The sequence below is a fragment of the Ailuropoda melanoleuca genome, chromosome 14 (genome assembly GCF_002007445.2).
Source record: "Ailuropoda melanoleuca isolate Jingjing chromosome 14, ASM200744v2, whole genome shotgun sequence".
Lineage (NCBI taxonomy): Eukaryota > Metazoa > Chordata > Mammalia > Carnivora > Ursidae > Ailuropoda > Ailuropoda melanoleuca.
This window is the reverse complement of record NC_048231.1, coordinates 4243495-4261887: the sequence shown is the minus strand read 5'-3', so window position 1 is coordinate 4261887 and position 18393 is coordinate 4243495. Positions and strand designations below refer to the sequence as shown.

General features: G+C 44.4%; 1 protein-coding gene across 3 annotated transcripts in view; it reads right to left on the bottom strand.

Annotated features, from left to right (window-relative positions):
* Positions 1 to 18393, bottom strand: part of PRKCH (protein kinase C eta) — a 223182-nt gene that overhangs the window by 23742 nt on the left and 181047 nt on the right. For 2 of the 3 annotated variants that reach the window (XM_019800114.2, XM_019800118.2), the window contains 3 exons: positions 4247 to 4432; positions 3204 to 3342; positions 2432 to 2620 (listed from right to left, as the gene is read on the bottom strand). In XM_019800114.2, the coding sequence (XP_019655673.1) occupies positions 2432 to 2620; positions 3204 to 3342; positions 4247 to 4432 (514 nt within the window). The remainder of the gene's footprint in view (positions 1 to 2431; positions 2621 to 3203; positions 3343 to 4246; positions 4433 to 18393) is intronic. The other variant, XM_002913033.4, reaches the window with a different exon arrangement.

The window sequence follows — 18393 nt, the reverse complement described above, 5'->3', positions numbered from 1 at the left end:
AGCCAAAACAGAATAGAGCTGGGAGGTAAGCCTGTCACCAAGCGAAGCCCACACTCCTTCCTACGGGGAGACACCCCACCAAGAACACAGAGCGCCACTTAGGAAAGTCACTGCAAGGTCAATGACATATCACAATCTCAAGTGCTGTCTCAATCCAGCCGAGCAACTGGTGTCTGAAAGAAAAATAAAGGGAAGTGAAGAGGTTCACAGCTTCCCAGGAGCAAATCTGCAAGGAGAGGGAGCAATTCAGTCTCAATGAAGATTAGATTCTCTTTGGGCACCAGAGGCTCTGTTTTCTCTTAGAACAAAGACTGTGGAGGGAGGATATTACTGGATAACACATATTCTAGTTACCAAAAAATATTTTTATATATATCAGAGATATAGTTTAAAGTAATTGGACTTATCTGCTTAAGAAGAAACCAGCCTAATAATTCCATATGGTTCTGAATCTTGCTTAGTACCAATTCTAGGTTTTATAGGGATTAGGTGGAGGTGGGGGGGTAAGATCCTGGTCCCAGATTTAGTTGAGAAAAACTCTCTCAAAAGGATTCTGAAATACTAAAGTTAAGGACTTCTAGAATTTTGAAGAAAAAAAAGAGAAGCACGTGTGAGTGATGTTCAACTCAAATGATAAGGTGATCTCAAGATTTCCACTGGATTCAGACAACAGGTAGGAGATATTTATCAGAAAAATGATGATCTGGATTGTTAACCCTACACAGAGAACATTAAAGTTTCTTGAGGCACAGACTGATTTATTTCCTACCTTTCATGGTAGTAAACATATGACATTCACATACCAAGCCAGCAATGCACATTTCTTTATAGTTTGAACTAGTATTTTCATTTGAATTATCAACTTTGAGGTCTTTCTTTTAAATATTAAAAATGCTAAATGAGCTACAGTAATTGAATTAAAGATGTGCGCCATGAAAAACCATGAAAATGATGGTGGTGGTTGTTGGCCACAGGGGGTTAGCACATCTGAAGAGCCAGATTCTGGACCACGGTCCTGGAAAAGTAATAATGCAAAGTAAGCCTGATTCTGCAGCATGATAAGGTTGTGTTCAAGTAGCTTAGGTCATCAAAGTTGGCGGGGGCCAACCCAGGTGAGTACAGTTCCTTTCCAGAAGTTAAGACACTTCAGGGCACAAATCCACAGAGTCAAGCCCTCCTCCATCCTTTGTTCATGAAATTATAAAAGCCACAGTCGTCGTTTCCTCGGTCTTAAACTTCTACCAACGATACAAATCAGTTGTTCTTGTGAAAACATGCTAGATAGGAGACATTTGGTAGAGTCCAAAGTGACTTCACTTTTGTTTCCATAAGAGATCAGTGTTTCCTCAATATTGGGAGAGTCCTGGCACCTAACCTTGAGAATCAAGCTACCAATTACAATTCGCTTTGGCAATATTTGCCTAAGAAGGATTTCTATGATTATTTCACTTTCAGTGACATGGAGATTTCTCAGGGAGAATCATGCCTGCAGCCCCAGCGCACAGTGACCTGCATACAAAATGTTCTTGAAACGGCACTGCTTATGTGACTGGCGATTTCTAGAGAGAGATAAGTCTCCCAACAAGACAGCCAATATTTCCCAAATTTAGTTTTCTGTCTCAAATCACTGAAAAGGATATAACTTGAGGAAAGTAATTCTTATCCCATAGAAACTCTCTGACAGAGAATGGATTGTTCTGATTTTTTCCTACTTGAAGAATTGCCCTTTTATCCCTCTTCATTCCCCTGTGCATCTAGTAGGTGATAATACATGATTTGTGAATTCAGCTAATGTGGTTACAGGAATGACACAGATCACATGTGCTTTTTAAATTTTCAACAAAAAGGCATCAAATCCATGTTTCCTCCTGACTTCAAAATAAGGCTTCCAGCATAGTACCTTAAATGCACACGAAAAAGACTGCTCATGATACATTAACCTCACTGCACCTGAATCCTGGGCCTGGCACCTCACTTGTTATTCAGCAGAATAATAGGGACCCAAAAGGCATCGGCAGAAGTTTGGAAAACCTCTCCTGGCCTTGCCCAGCATGCAGGGAAAGACCCCTTCATCCCAGAAACACCGTCAATACCCGAACAAACCAGGAATGGCATTCATCTGACCCAACCCCCCGGCGTGTCCCGACTGTATAAAGGGGGTGCATCGCTGCACCTATGCTAGGGCCACGAGTGCTAAAAATACTTGATATTTGGCAAACGTTATCCATGGCTCACAGTTGGCCCAGAAAGAACTATTGCATAACAGAGGAAAACACTCCAAGAGAACTCTGGTTCTTCGATTCTGCAGATTAAAACATACACTACAGTTAGCACTGGGAGCTGACCAGTGCGAGGTACTGGAAGAACACAAAGGACACACAGCCAGCTGGTTGGCAGTAGGCCGGAAGCTGGAAGCCTAAGCCAGACTTACAGATTTCAGGATCCCTGTGGCATCTTCATGCAGCCATGTAGGGTAGACCACTTCATCGTTCAGGATGGCCTCAAAGAGGTCGTCCTCATTCTCCGCCTCGAAGGGTGCGTGACCACAGAGCATCTCGTAGAGCAGCACGCCCATCGCCCACCAATCGACTGCAGGTCCGTAGAGCATTTCCTGGAGGATCTGTGCAGGGGGGCAGTGTGAGAACAGCTGATTAACGAATGTGTCCTGAAGGACTAGGGGAAATGATGGATTAGGAAATAGGTTTCATTTCATCTCTAGAGAGCGGTCTGTTTTCTCTGTGGTTCAACTCCGAAGACTTTTCATCCAGGTGATCAAACATTTATGGCCTGTTTCGGCCAAGGTAATGGCACGTGCAGATCCAAAACAGAAAGGGTTTGGGCACTGCGTCCCTGTAGAGGGAGGAGGGGGTTGGGCTCACTTGCATGGGAAAGACTGAGGAACTTTACTTCTGCTAAATGGGGCTGGGATCAAAGCACTGAGTAGAGACAAAAAGGAAAATCAATAGCTCTGAGTACAGCACACATTGTCCTCGTTTGTGGCTAATGCCTAAAGCAATTGCAAGGTTTACAAAAAAAAATTTTAACCCAAACTGTTACTTATAGGAACCAAGGACGTTTTCAGGCATCATTCACCCAATGAGGCTTCAGGGAGTGCGGACGTGTCAGCTTTCCACGCGCCCAGAGCTCAGGACACAAAAGCAGCCTGTGACATTAGCGCTCGGGGCTTCCCAAGCTGCACTCACCTCTGGAGCGATATAGTCGGGCGTGCCACAGAAGGTGGCCGTGGTGACTCCGTTACAGATCCCCTCCTTGCACATTCCGAAGTCCGCCAGCTTGCAGTGGCCCTCGTGGTCCAACAGTACGTTGTCCAGTTTGAGATCTCTGAGAGAGAGAGAGAGAGCAGCCTGTGGAGGACAGCCAGGCCCCAGACCCGGAGAGGCTGGCTCGTGGGGTGGGTGATGAGACCCTCCCAAGCAAGCTTCCCGCCTACACTTCAAAGGTAACAGACTTCTTTGGGTTATCTTGGAAAAAACTTATATCAACTCTCAAAATTTGCCTCATGGTTCCTAGATGATGGTCCCATGTGAACAGGCGAACCACACAGAACAACCGAGGCGCGATGGTGTCCCCTCACGGGGGCGCCTTCCCAGTCGCTACTGGACTGTCGTTCTGGAGTTTCACCCCCACAGTGGGCTGTGGCGGGGCTCCCACGGCTCCGCGTTCCCAGCCCTGCTCTGGGAACCAAGCTCTGTTGGCCTGCTTGGCCCGAGGGAGAGACTGGTGTCCGTGCAGCCGGGGATCACGCCCCAGCCCAGCGGAGGTAGGTGATGACAGAGCTGGCGGGACCAGTTTCCAAGCCGTGCACTGCGAGCTGACGAGCTGCTACAGCCTGACCACACAGGTCGCACAGAGAGCGGTCACCGGAGACACCCAGGAACGGAAACAAAGTCCTGTTTTCTAGGAATGCCCGATAAGCGAGGTTGAAGCGGAGGAGCTTCCCTGGCTGGGAACGCGGAGCGGGCCTCCTCCGCCCGGGCGCTCCGGGCCGCGGCCTCCCCGGGAGTGAGCGGTGTAAGCGAAGGTGTGCTGGGGCTCTGAGCACCTGCTCCGGAAAAGGTTTCCACCCTAAACCAAACCCGGCCTCGCTCCCCTTCTCCATACAAAATCCCACTTTCCAACAAGCAACTGCTTTCGGGGGCTGTGATCTGGGGAGACGGTTTCCTTCCCCCGCAGCCCCTACACTAGAGGAGCAAGCCGTATTCAACCCCCGCGTGGGAGGACTCACGAGAGGCAGGGTGGTGGCTGCGATGACTGCGATCGTGTACTCGGGAGGGAGGCCACTGCCAGAAGTGAGGTCTTTCTCGGCCATTCTTCCAGGAATGGTTGCAGACCCCAGGCCCTGTTAGCGCCTGGCTGTCTGGCTTTTCCGTGATGGCACACATCAGAGGTGGCCAAGGTTCGAGAGGACAGCCTGCCGGCGCAGGAGAGAGCAAGACCGTGGGGGGTCTCAGTGAGCCTGGGGGTGGCCTCTGTAGGCACCATGTTCTAGCCCAGCCGGCCAGGCCCATGTGGACCTGCGCCCGGAGCCTGCTCCTTCACGTTGCCAAACAAGGTTACTGGGTCTCTGAATTTTCCCGAAGTTGTTAGCTTGCTAAGGACTTGTAAAGGATTTTCTCTGGTAACAGAAAACAAGTGCTAACAGAAACCTACAACGGTCTCAAGAACTGACCTGCGATTGCTCAAAAGCGTTTGTGACTAATATCCCAAGTAAGCGGTTTAATTGGGTTATTACTCAGTTGCTGTCACGGGTAGCATGAATTGTTCCGGGAGAGACGAGTGCTTGCGATCAGTTTTGTAAGCCACCCAAGCACCATGCCCTCTGCACCGAGAAGTCTGGAACACAGCCTCACTGGCCGGAAGACAGACCTGAGCAGTACATGGGGCGCGACTCATTCCCGTCACAGGAAGCCTGAGGCCACAGAGGCAGTTTACACACTTCAATTCTGACATTTCAAACTCATTTTCAGTATTCTTCAGAACTGTATAAGGCCCGAGGGAATGCCATTGCCGGTTTCATACCAGGTACTATCCAACAGACAAAACTCCCAAATTGGGATCCCAAGGGGGTTCAATTAAGAGCATAATATAATCCCAGGCTATCAGTTCTGCCCTTAGGTCCAAGCATCTCACACCTTCTAAGTTCTGTCCTGATATCCCCGGAGAGTCAACGTTGCCCCTAGAGTAGCCAGTTCGTGCCTCTATAATGGTGTGTCCTGCACTGTATTCTGGAAGGCTCTGTGTACCTGTCTTCCCCTTAGGTGGAGCTAAGGCTTCCTCCTCCCTCACTCTAGCTTGGGCCTGGCAGAAGGTGCTGACCAGAGAGATAAACAGAAGCATTTCAGACAGACAAGAGTGGGCTGCCCTAGCCAACTCAGAGCCTGTCTTTTTTTTAGGGGAAGAAAGGAAGCTTCATAAACTTCATTGGGATCCTTGTTCCAAAGTAATTAAACTTATAAAAAGGGATGTGCTTTTCCCCTTTGAGATGGATTCCAGAGGGAAAAGAAGAATCCTGAAATACAAGTTCAAATTCTTCTCTTTGGTGAAGCTGGAGAAGGGAAACTACTTTCGGAAAGGCAGTTATGGACCCAATCATAATACTTTTGCTTGGGCTTGCAGCCAGATGAAAGAGTAAAACATTGACGGGGTTAATCAAATAGATCCAAAGGTTAAAGATCCATTCATGGCCACAGTCAGCTTCCATTCTAAGGGTAATCATTATTTTTACTTTAAAAAAATTTTTTAAAAAGCAAAAGCAAAAAAGTCACCCTATGACTTCTGACTTCCAAATAGGCAGAGGTCAGTTTTTGGCTTTGGAGTAGCTCCTCAGCCTTCAATGCCAACATGTAACTCAACAGCCAAACTTAACAAGGCTACACAATGAAGATTACAAGTTCATACAGGGCAGAGGCTCAGATCCCAAAATGCCAAATACACAATTACGGGCTCATCATTCATTAGCTCACTGAGCACCAGTATTTCATAGCTATAGCTTTTGTCCTATAAACACAGAAAGGTAGAAAGAGTTATTTTATACATTGTTGTTGCTGGGTAATCGGGGTTACTTTAAATGCCCACAGTGGTTTCAGAGAAGCATCCCAACTGGTTGAGGACAAAGGAAATTCAGAAATTCTATTTATTTTGTTTCCACCGTGAGCTATTCCGAGAGTCATAACACAGAATGACATGAGTCTTTCTGCTTAGATCACTGGAATCAGTGACTCTTCCAAAAGAAATAAAGGAAGGTGAGTTGAGAGCTGGCTCCCTGAACAAGAATGACTCTAAGAGGCTATTTAGTAACTATTTTTAATGTATCTGAAAAATTTTTTTATCATGGAAAATTTCAAATCTATACAAATGTACAGAGGCTATAAGAACTTCCGTGGTGATCGCAAACCATAAGCGACTGTCAATGCATGCCCAATTTCGTTTGTGTATACCTTCACTCCCTACCTGACCCATCTCTTTTCAGATCTTGAAGCAAATCCAAGACATCTGTAAATATTTTCATATCTGAATCTGAGACAACAATTCTTCAATAAAATATAACTTTGATATTGGTTATTATAAAACATACAGTCAATATACTATTACAGGTATATTGCTTTTTGTCTGCTCGTTTGGGTATGTGTGTGCCTGTGTCCAGAGAACCTGAAAAAAGATTCTGTGGATAAGAATAATAGTATGATAGTAGCTAACACACACGGAATGTTCACCAGATGGTAAGTGCTTTAACCATATTATTTTATGCTCATAACAACCCCCTGAACTAGGATCTACAGCAGCATTATTTAGTTACCCAGGGGTAAATCCAGGATTCACACTCAGGTCTGCTCGGCTCCCTCCAAAGCACAGGCACGTAACCCACCATAGCAGGCAATCACTCTTTTATACCCTGGTATTGCACTGCCGGCTAATCCTGCTAGTGGATTATTTCCTGAGAACATGTCCCCAGTTGAAATAAGAACTATCTGATAATCAGTAAATATCCCAAGACTGAATTATGACAAAGGGGCATTTTTGTGCACATCGTTATGAAATGCATAATCAAAATTTTACCAAAAAAATTTTTTTTTGCTTTGGATTTTAGTTTGTGCATGGAGAGGGAGTTCAGTGGATTTTACCCAATCTTTGAATGTGCAGGAATAGGGGCGTGCACAGCAAATACGTCTCTAGTGGTCAAATATTCAGAAGATAATTCACTGCTCTCTTCTAAGGAGAAGAGACTGGTAGGTGGGTAAGGGTGAAGAGGTGGCTGAAAAGAATGAATTTTAATATTATGATCACAAATTCACAACAAAACCACTTAGGGCTAGCTTGGATTTTGAGTGTCTGGGTTTATATAAACTTGCAATTTTTTTCAAGGCAAGACTGATTGTGTTAAATTGGTAAAAGAATGTTGAGGGGCGCCTAAGTGGCTCAGTCAGTTAAGCATCCGACTCTTCATTTCGGCTCAGGTCACAATCTCAGGGTTGTGAGATCGGGCCCCACAGGCTTCGACCAGCTCCAACTGGCTCTGCTCTGGGCGTGAAGCCTGCTTAGAAGTCTCTCTCTCCCTCGTGCTCCCACACACTCTCTTTCTCTTAAAAAAAGATGGTGAAAAGTCACTGAAACAGCAGAAGTCTAATATCTGATTTTATCATCAATTAGCTAGAAGTGCCATTCATGTATTACTTAACACAAGATGTTCAGCCATCCACCCACCCCACAAATCTTAGAGGACCATCTCTGAGCGAAACCCTATGCAAAGGGCTCAGAGTCCTCAATGAGACAGGAGATAGCAGGAACCTGATAAGGCAGGGGCCAGTCAAAATTCCAGTCTTTGGTCCAAGAAGAAAGAGAAATCATCGAAAGGTCATACACAGGAGATGGACAGCATTAACTTGTGATTTTACAATGAGCCTCCAGCTACAATGCGGACAACAGGTTAGAGGGGGGTGAAAGAACTTGAGGAAACTGGCTGGCAAGCTACTGAAGTGTTCACGACACAAATGATGGTGGCCTGGAGCAGGGTGGGGCAGTAAGGCAAAGGGCACTAGATGGTCCGAGACCAATTAGGGGGGAAAAGTAATGGGATGTAGTAATGGAAGGATGTAGACAGTAAAAGGGAACAAGGTGTGAGCCTATTCTGGCTCACAGAATTTATTTTGGACATACTGAGCTACTTTTTAGACATCCAAGTGGAGACGTTTAAAGGCAGCTGAATATACATGGCGAGAAGTCAGAGGAAAGGCTGGGCTGGAGATATAAATCTGAGAGTCAGTAGCTGGGCATGGATGAGTTCACCTGGGGAGAAGGAATGGAATGAGAAGGGTATCCTGAGGATAAGATCCCTGGTCTTTTTCACACCGGGACCACAAATACTGGTGATAAATTAGAGCCAGAGTGGGCAGCGCCGTTGAGTTCCCCCGGGGAAACAAGGACCCAACTCTTCTGCCCCCAAATGGGCCATCCCTAGTCTTGTCAAGGTTTAATAGGGTTAGAAAACATTAACCTTTTACATTCAAAATCATCTAATAGATTCTTTCTCGGTTTAACTCTCAACCCCTGCTACATGATGTGATGCCTTTGCACGCATAAACTTCAGTATTCTGTTTTACAAAAATGTTCATTGCTGCATCTTACGTAACAGCAAAAATTTGGAACTAAGCCAAATTATTTATTAATGGGGAATGGCTAAACAAATTATGGTGTATACATGACAGAATTTTATGGAAGCTGCTAAAATTTTATAAAGGACTAAAATGTAGGGATATTTTTATCTTTTTTATCTTTTGAAAATTGTTTCTTTTATGATTACAAGGGTAATAGTTCCATTGCATAAAATTCAATCATTCCTGAAAAAATCATGGGGAAAATGATGACAGTCTCATAGTCTTCAAATCTTTTCTTCTTAATGCTTCACTAATATGTATTATGAAGCACTTTGCTTTTCTTACCTAACAAATATTTTGGACATATTTCTATATCCTATAGATCCGTCTCATTCTCTGTAATGGTTATCTAAGATTCCATTAGAAAAGCGTATCACAATTTAACTAGTCCCCTCTCCATGAACATTTAGATGGCTCTCAATTTTTTACAGCCTCAAACCAGAGAGGAATGAACATTATTTGCACACCTGTAGGAAGGTTTACTTCAGATAGATTTTTAGAAGTAGAAATGTTGTGTCAAAGGATATAAATGTTAATAAACAGATGTTGAACAATTGCTGAAAAAGTTGGCACCAATTTATACTCCCACCAATAGTGTACGAGAACATCCACTTGGCTTCCTTATTCAAGTTAGACATCATCATCCTTAAATCCTTGCCAATTTGCTAGGGAAAATGATCTCATTGTTTTAACTTCATTTCTTATTAATGAGAGTAAGCTTTTAAAAAAAAATATATGTTTAACGACCATTTGTATTTCTTCTCTCTGTTGCCTGTCCATATGTTTTACCCATTTTAGAATTTGAGTTATCTGATTATTTTTTAGAAGCTCATTACATATTCTGGATAGTAGCGATTTGTTATATAGATTGCAAATATTATTGCCCAATTTGTTTTTAAGTTTTATTTATGGTAACTTTCATATTTTTATACAGTCAAATCTTTCCATTTTTCCTTAATGGCTGCTGGATTTCATGACTTATTTACAGGCTGATACAATTCTAAGTGGAAAAGCAGGATACAAAATTATATTTTCAATATTCTCTTAATTATGGTTGTGAGGAAGGTAGAGGGAAGGAAGCAAAACAGGAGGGAAGGAAAGATGGAAAGCTAAGAGGGAAGGTTAAAAGTCTATTTCTGGGTGATAAGTTTATAAATAGTTTTTCTTTGTGTTTTCTAAATTTCTTATGGGAATTACATATTATTTTGATAGCCTGGAAGAAGTCATTAAAATATGTTTACATGTTTTGTCTTTAATTATTTTCTTTGGTTTCTGTACCATTTACGGCCATAATTCCCAAGGAAGATGTGTAGGGAATATAATCCACTGGTAGAGATGGAAAGGATTTCTTTTGGAATTCAGGCTGCAAGGGCATGTTGAAAAAAATCAACTTCCTTGCTTACGGAACCTGAACGTTTGTGGGCTCAGAATTCCAAACCTGTTGCCACGAGCTCATTATTCACTCCTGAAATTACCTGAAAAGTTTACCAAATACATAAGTATTTATGTACAGCGCCAACCTCATACATATGCCTTGTGGAAGGCATTGATTTTTCAACTGCCCCGTGATGCGTCCCCATGGTGCTTAACCAACTTAATCATGAAAATAAGGCCCTGCTAAAGAAACAAAGCAACATTCCTAATTATTAAATGAAGTCCCCGTGCCATTTCTCTTCACAAAGTGACATTTTATCTGGTTTGTGGGGCTGATCTATTGGAACAAATTAGGAACAAATATGTGAAACATGAACACTCATTCTGAGGCTGAATGTAAAATAACTCGTTTCTAAGGAATAAAGTCTCGAAGACAACTTCCAACCCTGGAAGTATTACCAACTCTCCTCTGAGGCTCCCCCTATCCTTTCATAGTTCTCCCATCAGCTACTTAAGTTGGGAAATGATCATACAAATGACCCTGTGCAAGTCTCGCTATTACACTCCCTTTAAAACAGGGCCAGGGACTCACAAATCCCCCAGGCCAGGTGCTGGTTTCCATCCAGGTCTGGTGTCGGATGCACTCAGGATGCAGGCAGCGTCTTCCCACCTTCACCGCTGGGTATATACAGGACCAATTTAACTTGAGCAAAGGGATCGAGATATTTCCCCTTGCCTTGTCTTATGGCTGGAAAAAAAAAATGTACAAAGAAAACACCCGTTGCCTCTCTGGACAAATGTAGCAGGCAATGAGTTTGGTGAACATCCACGGCGTGCAGACCACACGTCTCCCTAGGGACCATCCAATAAATGAGCCATCAGGCTGACAGTTGAGCCTTCTCTCTAAAGTTTTTCATTCCAGGCCTCCCACCCCTACTCCCAGGAGGGTTGAAATTCCCTAGCTGAAGTGGCACAAATTTATTTAGTAGCTCCCTACAGTACTTTTATTTTATAGATGCCAAGAAAACCTTTCTCACTGACTCCCCTTGCCAAAATGCTTCCTACATGATACCGAGCGGTGTTCAGCGCGCAGATGACCTCAGCGCGGGAAAGCAGGCAGGCAGGATGGAGGGCTTCAAAGACACCAACGAGATGACTGATCCCTGGTGGTGATGGGACTCCTGACCATTGGCCTCGCTCTGACAACACAGAAAGGATGCCAGAGCCGAGGATACACGTGCACTTGACAGTCTGGGGGGGATAAGGTGGTCAACACAATGAATTCTGCTTGACTTGTCAGGCTTCCCCCGTGCAGAGAGTTGGGTGCAGCAGACCCCATGGAAAACCACTAGCGAGGGCAGCTTTGCTTCCGGCCACAGAAACCCAACAAAGAAATGGATCAGAGAGTCACAGGGATTCCGAGAGCCTGCCAGCGAGCAATAGCATAGGTGTGGAGGAGCTCCCTGCCGGCTGCTCGCAGGGCGTGTTCCGGCAGGTAGAGGAAGGAATGATTTCCAATGAGGAAGCATCAGAACATGGGTCCCTCTTAATCTCCGTGATCTTAACGATAATTGGGGCAGCGGTGGAGTGGGGGCAGGCAGGGGCAGAGGGATCCTGCTAGGTTTATGTGCACACACGGCACCAATACCAACAGACAGCTTCACTGAATGAAACCCTTAAACCTTAGAGGGCACACAGCACTAGGCAAATAAATGTTAGCCACTGTTGTCACCATTATTACTGTTAGTAAGTGGCTAAATGTTGTGGCTGTCATCCTCAGAAAGATTAGCCACACAATTGAGGCATCCGTGCAAATACACAGCCTGACGAGTGAAGGGACAATGAGACTTCTTAGCCTGTCCAGCTGTGGCTGGTGCCCTCAGAGGAAACCCAGGGCTCTTCTGTCTTGGGGGTACTAGACTGTCAGCAGCGAGGCTGGTTCCCTGAAGGCATTCTGTTGAGAAGAAATAGGAGCATCTGAGAGGGGCTACGGACACTTCTGGGGGGGAGGTGGGGTGGTGAGGAACGCTTTACGACAGGGAAGAGTGCAGTTGATAGCACCAATCTCAGGAAGGGACAGTCAGGCTGTTTTTGGCAACTGGCCAAACACAAACCTTACCAACATTAGTAATGCCTTGTGCAATATCAAAGGGGAGGGGAGACAGACTTCTGACTTGAACCAGAACTTACGGCCACATCAGCAGGTCTCATTGGATTACCTGCTCTTTCCATCAGAGATTAAACCTGAGCTCTTTAAACAGAAGTCTGAAAAACCCGAGAATACCTAAGGTTTCAGAAACACTCCTGGGTCCTTGGAATTAAATAAGAATCTCACATTTTATTTTTTATTTATGATACTATTATTATTATTATTACTTTTTTTTTTTTTTAAGAACCTCACATTTTAGTTCTGGGTTATAGCTGGTATTGCTGTGTTCTCTAATTGTGTTTTACATAAAGCTGTGTTTTTTCCAATATGATCAAAATCTCCAAGGGCAGGCCTGGAATATTTCTGAGATCATTTTCAGAGCACCGATCACAGGCTGGACATATGACAGCAACACACATCTGAGTCCCCTTCCAAGGATTTACGGATCTCCTCCTAATTCTGGGCATATCACAGCAAAACGCACAGAAGACATCGAATTTGCCCCTAAGAAACTTCCTTTGGAAGAACTCACTGCTACTTCTTAAGCACCTATCCCTTCTGCCACTAGCACTTGGTCTTATAACCAGGTTTCCCAAAACATCCATATTGTTGGGTAATCTATTTGAGTAAACGTGGAGACATCGTCCAAAGACTATTTCCAATTTTATGTAGTAGTATTCTTAATAAAAGTAATCTCTTAGATGCATAAGTCATTGTAACTTCCTAAGATCTTAAAAGTAAATAATTCACAAATTAGGGAGAAAATTATTTTTTAGCCTGTGTGTCTTAATTAGCTTAGAAAGTATCATCAAACCTGTAAGCAAAAGTTGCTGATGAAGAGACCTTTTGAGAGACTAACATTCTTTTGCCTAAATGCTGGACTAATATCGATGCAGTAAATAATGGTTACTTCAGTTTGCTCAATTTTCAGCACCTCAGTTTCTCTGTTAAAACATTAAGGTCACAAGGTGCTAGACTTTAGTCACCAACCCTGGATTTCACTCCACAAGTGACCTGTGTGGCAACATTTTATGTCCATATGTATATTACAGAGGCATTTAAAGATCTTTTGCAAATATAAGGTTTCGTATACCAATAATAGTGGGGTATATTTCCTAGAGAACTGAAATCCATGCTGATGATCTTATCTGGTAACAAATACGGAGTGACCAATTCTGGGGACACAACAAATTCAGACTAGTGGCCAAGCACGCAGTCCTCACACACATGGCCAGATAGAGGCCACGGGCAAATTCTCAACTGTGCTCTTGCGGAGAAATACAGCTTCCATCTGCCTCCCTCATTCTGCTTCCTTCCCTAATCCCCGCACGACCTTGGAGAGGTTACTCAACCAACCTCTGTCTGATTTCAAAAGACAGTATAGTGTAAGGTTAAGGGTATAGATTCTGGAGCCAGGCCGCCTGGGTTTGAGTCTTGGCCCTGCTATTTACTAGCTGTGCGATCTTGGGCAAGTTACGTAACAATTCCATACTTGTTTCCTCATCATGAAATGCAGATAGTAGTTCCTGCATCATGAGAACGGAGTTATTTAATGTGAATTATTTAGAACAGTGCCTGAATGCATTAAGTACTAGAGAAACCTTAACTATTATTTTCTCGTTAGTAAAAAAGATAACACATACATGGCTTATTCCTCAAGATTTTTATAAAGATCAAAACTGATAGAGAGTATACACAAACTTTGGAAATATTAAATAACACTGGCAGCTTTTGCATTTGGGGCAGGTAGGTCTATTATATTATAAAGAGACACATCTGGCTTATAAACTGTTCTGTGGGTACTGGAGCAGGGGGCCAAAGTAAGATGTGCATACAGTGCTGGGGCCTGGCGCTAGCCGTGAGCAAAACAGCTCAAGAACGGGTTAAGCTCCATCAGCCACCATACCTTTGTCTACTTTCCCCATCTTTGCTGAGACCAAATACTGAAGCACTAAGATAGAGGAATTAAGCATTCCTCTGTTGATGGGCACTCAGGCTGCTTCCATAGCTTGGCTAATGTAAATGATGCTGAAATACACACAGGGGTGCATCTATCTTTCTGAATTAGTGTTTTCATTGTCTTTGGATAAATACCCAGTAGTGAAATTACTGGATGATATGGCAATTTTTTGAGGAATTCGAGAAACAAAACAAAACAAACGAAGGGAAGAGAGACAAACAAACAAAAAACACCAGACTCTTAATTACAGAGAACTAGCAGCTGCCCGAGATGAGGTGGGTGGGAGGGATGGGTGAAATAGATAAAGGGGAGTAAGAGTACGCTCATCTTGATAAGCACTGTGAGATGCATAGAATTGTTGAAGTATTATACTGTACACCTGAAATTAATAGAACACTGTGTATTGGTTATACTTGAATTAAAAATAAAAAAGACACAGGAATGATCTCTGTTCACTATCAGCAGCCCTGCCCAGTGCAATGAGAAAAGGTTGGTTCAAGTTGAGGTTCACCCAGTGCCATCCCAGTCTGTCAAATGCACAAATGACCCATTTTTCCAAGCAGAATAAGCTGACAGAGGAACTGTAATTCTCCAGAAATAAAACACAGAATTCCCAATAAGTAACATGGCAACTGTACCTCGTAATGCAGTCAAAACTCTGCCAGCGCAGCCAGTCCTTGCTTTCTACCCATTCCCTGCCTAATTATTTGGGACATGAACCCAATAGTGGACACTGCCTCATACACTCAGTGATGGGATAAAACCCAGATCCTGCAAGGCCACTTTTGGGAGAAGTTGTTTCCAATTTTTCACTGTTAACAAGCAATGCCATGATAGATGAAGGTATCTTTCCGACATGTCCAAACCTACTAATATTTTTTTATTGCGTGTTTTCACAAATGAGTAGTCAAATCCAGGTATCATGCTCACATTTAAGAATCTCTGTTACGGCCATTGCGTTGGTGTTTGCCTTCCTTTGCCACAGGAAGCCGACAAAGGTTATGGGGATTCAAAGGAGTGGGCAGTCAGCGCAAATTCCAAAATCCTGCCTCAGGATACTATTATTTTATGATTCTTATTTTCTCAACTAAAATATGATCTCCACGAGGACAGGTGCCTCATTGTTTTCCTTTTTCTATCCTTCTATTTTGAGTTCTCTTTGGTGCTTAACACAGTGCTTTGCACATAGTAGGTCCCTGATAAGCGGCTGTTCCTCTGAATGGCATGGCCCCCCCTCTGCCCTCTGGTATGGGTTTGGTTCTGAGGACCCAGTGAGGCTAGATAAGGGGATGTGGGGGACTACTAGGAAACTGGGTGGATTCTGGTTTGTCCTGGGCCTCTGGCACCCATCTGGGACTTCTGAAGCCAACATGAAGCTGGAGTCGGGTCTCAGGGATGACCCAGGACGACCAGGTCGGCACCCCAGGAAACTCTGTGGCTCTGAACACACTCTCAAATCCACCCTACTCCAGACATTAATCCTTCCAAACCAGTCACGAGATACCAAGAGAAACCAGAAAGGAAAACTGGCTCCGCTTGGTGACTGCCTGTTCACGTTTGGCCTATAGGTGAAAGCAACCTTTGTTCCTATAAAAGAAGGATATTAAAAATTCTGTCAGCTGCCTAAACAGGATTTACATGAATTTAACTGGCTACTACAGGACACAGTGAACCTTGGAGTAGCTTCAGTCATGAAGGTAGGGCCTGGGAGAAGAGAGCACGGGAGGTCAGGTAGGCTGGCTGAGTGTAGCTGGGCAGCGGGGTGGAGGGGTGTGAGGTGTCTGTGAGCAAGCTGGTGTCTCAGCGTACCTGGAACCTTCGGAAGGACACACAACCTTCCCTCTCTTCAGAGGTAGCACGGGGACTCGGGGTGCACACGCTGGAATGCTGGTATTACCTGGTATCCTGTCTGGTCAGTTAGTCAAGGGGTAAGAAAACTTGTCCTGAGCCAGAAAGCAGAACTTCTAGACTCAGCTCTGTCACCTGGCTGGGCCTCAGTTTCTTCATCTGTAAATGACCAGATGGTACTGGGTGACACCTCTTCCCCACTTCTCTATGCAATCACTGAGAACGGACAATCACTCCTCCCACCTGTATTTAGAACCAGACACCCTCTCTCCACCACGCTGCCCTGGCCTCTGTGTAGCTCTGTCATGTCCCACCTGGATCCCTGTCTCTCCTAACTGGTCTCACCACCTCTGCTCTCGCCCCTTCTTTGGGCTGGGCCAGCTGTTTTTCTTAGTCAGTTCTTGAATGCTTGTACCTTTAAGAGGCCCTGCCTAACTTGAGCGCCCGCAGCGCTCCACGCTCCACGGTGGGGCCTCTGCCTGCCCCTGCAGCCCTATTTCCCTCCCCAGGGCTCTCCCTCTTCTCAGATCCCCCTGCTCTCTCGTGGACCTCTCTGCCCTCCCCTATGCCCTGCTGTGCCCTTGGATTAGTACTCCCAATAAGCCACGACTGGCCTGCAATGAAGTAGCAAATGAAAGAATGAAGACGAACAAATGAAGTACCAATGAAATAAGAAGAAAGGCTGAGTAGGCGCTTGGAGACTTTATGACTATGGGACAGTACTTTCATGTTTGTTGAATCTACTTTGTCTTTTTAAAATTTTATTTTTCTAGTGATTGACTTTTATTACATTTTATAAAAATACCAGTCCTAAATGGATTGAAAAAGGAAACCCCCCCCCCCCGGTTTACCACCACAGACAGTGTGAGGCACCCCCGACCTGCACCTTCCTTCCTTCCTCTCTCCCGGGCAGATGACTTCTCTCTCGCTGAAGCCTCACTGTCTCGGGAGGGTTCTGCAAACCTTCCAGGACAAGCTTGGTGTCTCCCCTCCGTGCTCCAGTGGTATGCGGTGCATACTTCTAATTATAGCACTGACTACACTGACTGTAATTGTTGGCTTCCCTGCAGGTCCTCCCCATGCTTATTTCTGCTAACCTCAGAACAAGGTGCCTGGCCCAGGGCTGAGTGGGCAATTAAGTGTTGACTGAACTGAACAAGCCCGAAGTTTCTTACCCTAAACTCTGGTTGCCTTCCCTTTACCCAAATACTCCTTATGTTTAAGATCCTTCCGGCCGGTGTATCTCCCTCCCGTGCCAAGCTGGTGTCCTGTATAGACAGGGAGCTGAGGAAATGTGGAAGAAATGACAAGAGCTGCTTTCTGCATCTGCTGTGAATTTCTGATGCCACCCGTCCAGGTGCACTATTTCCTCTCTTGCACTCAGACTGGTCCTCGAGTTAATAGAAGGAAGCTGGGCTTGTAGGTACAACAACCGGTGACTAATGTGTGTGCCTGGTGATTAAGCAGCCTTACAGCAGCGCGGTATTGTAACCAGATAAGACAAATCACCCCTGTACATCTTGCATAAAATTAAAAGGTCAGTCCAGGAGGAGAAGGAATAATGAGATTCCCAAAGTCCTTCATCAAGTTGAAAAGCTCATTTGATTTTCTTTTTCAGTTCAATGGAAAACTCCAAAACCAGAAGGGATTGGAATATTACATAGAAACTACTTAAAAGCTCAACTTAAGCCTAAACCAAAGAACATGATTTCCATCATATGGAACTAATTTCTGTTTCGAAAGTTGATAAACCAAAATTTCACTGGAAACCAGCCGGGTGCCTGTGTTTTTCAGAGAAGGCAGTCTGGGAACACATTTCCTGAACCTCAGCTTCTTGGGTTCTACTCCTGGATTCTCCCCGACGCCACAGAACATGTCTTTGCTCTCCTCTCTGTCGCAGAGTCCTTTTTTAAAAAAGGGGTAAAGTGATCACCTGCCCATTTATAGGATGTAGTGTATGAAATCATCCCGAGAGCTCCCTGAGAGCCTTTGATGCACGGAGCCAGGGAACCTAGGCTCACTATGGTTAGTAAAAAACAGAAAACAGAAAACAAAACAAAAAAAACCAAAAAAACCAAGCAAGCCACAGAGACAAGACAAGTGATCTTTTTTCCATTGGAAAAGGGACTCTAATCCTCATTCTAATTAAGAAGCAGAGAATCAGCGGATAAAGAAAATTATTAAAATTTAAGATCTGAAAAAGGTGAATTATTTTGAAAACAGAACATTTTCACTGATCTAAGTGATACACAAGCAATCAAGTTCCACCCACTCAGAGAGGTTCCAGTTTCATTCTGAGTTTTACGACCGTTCCAGTGTCTTCTCTGCCTATAGAGCCAGAATCCCATTGACATAGAGGTGAACTTGGAGTTTTTGATCTGGGTTACCTG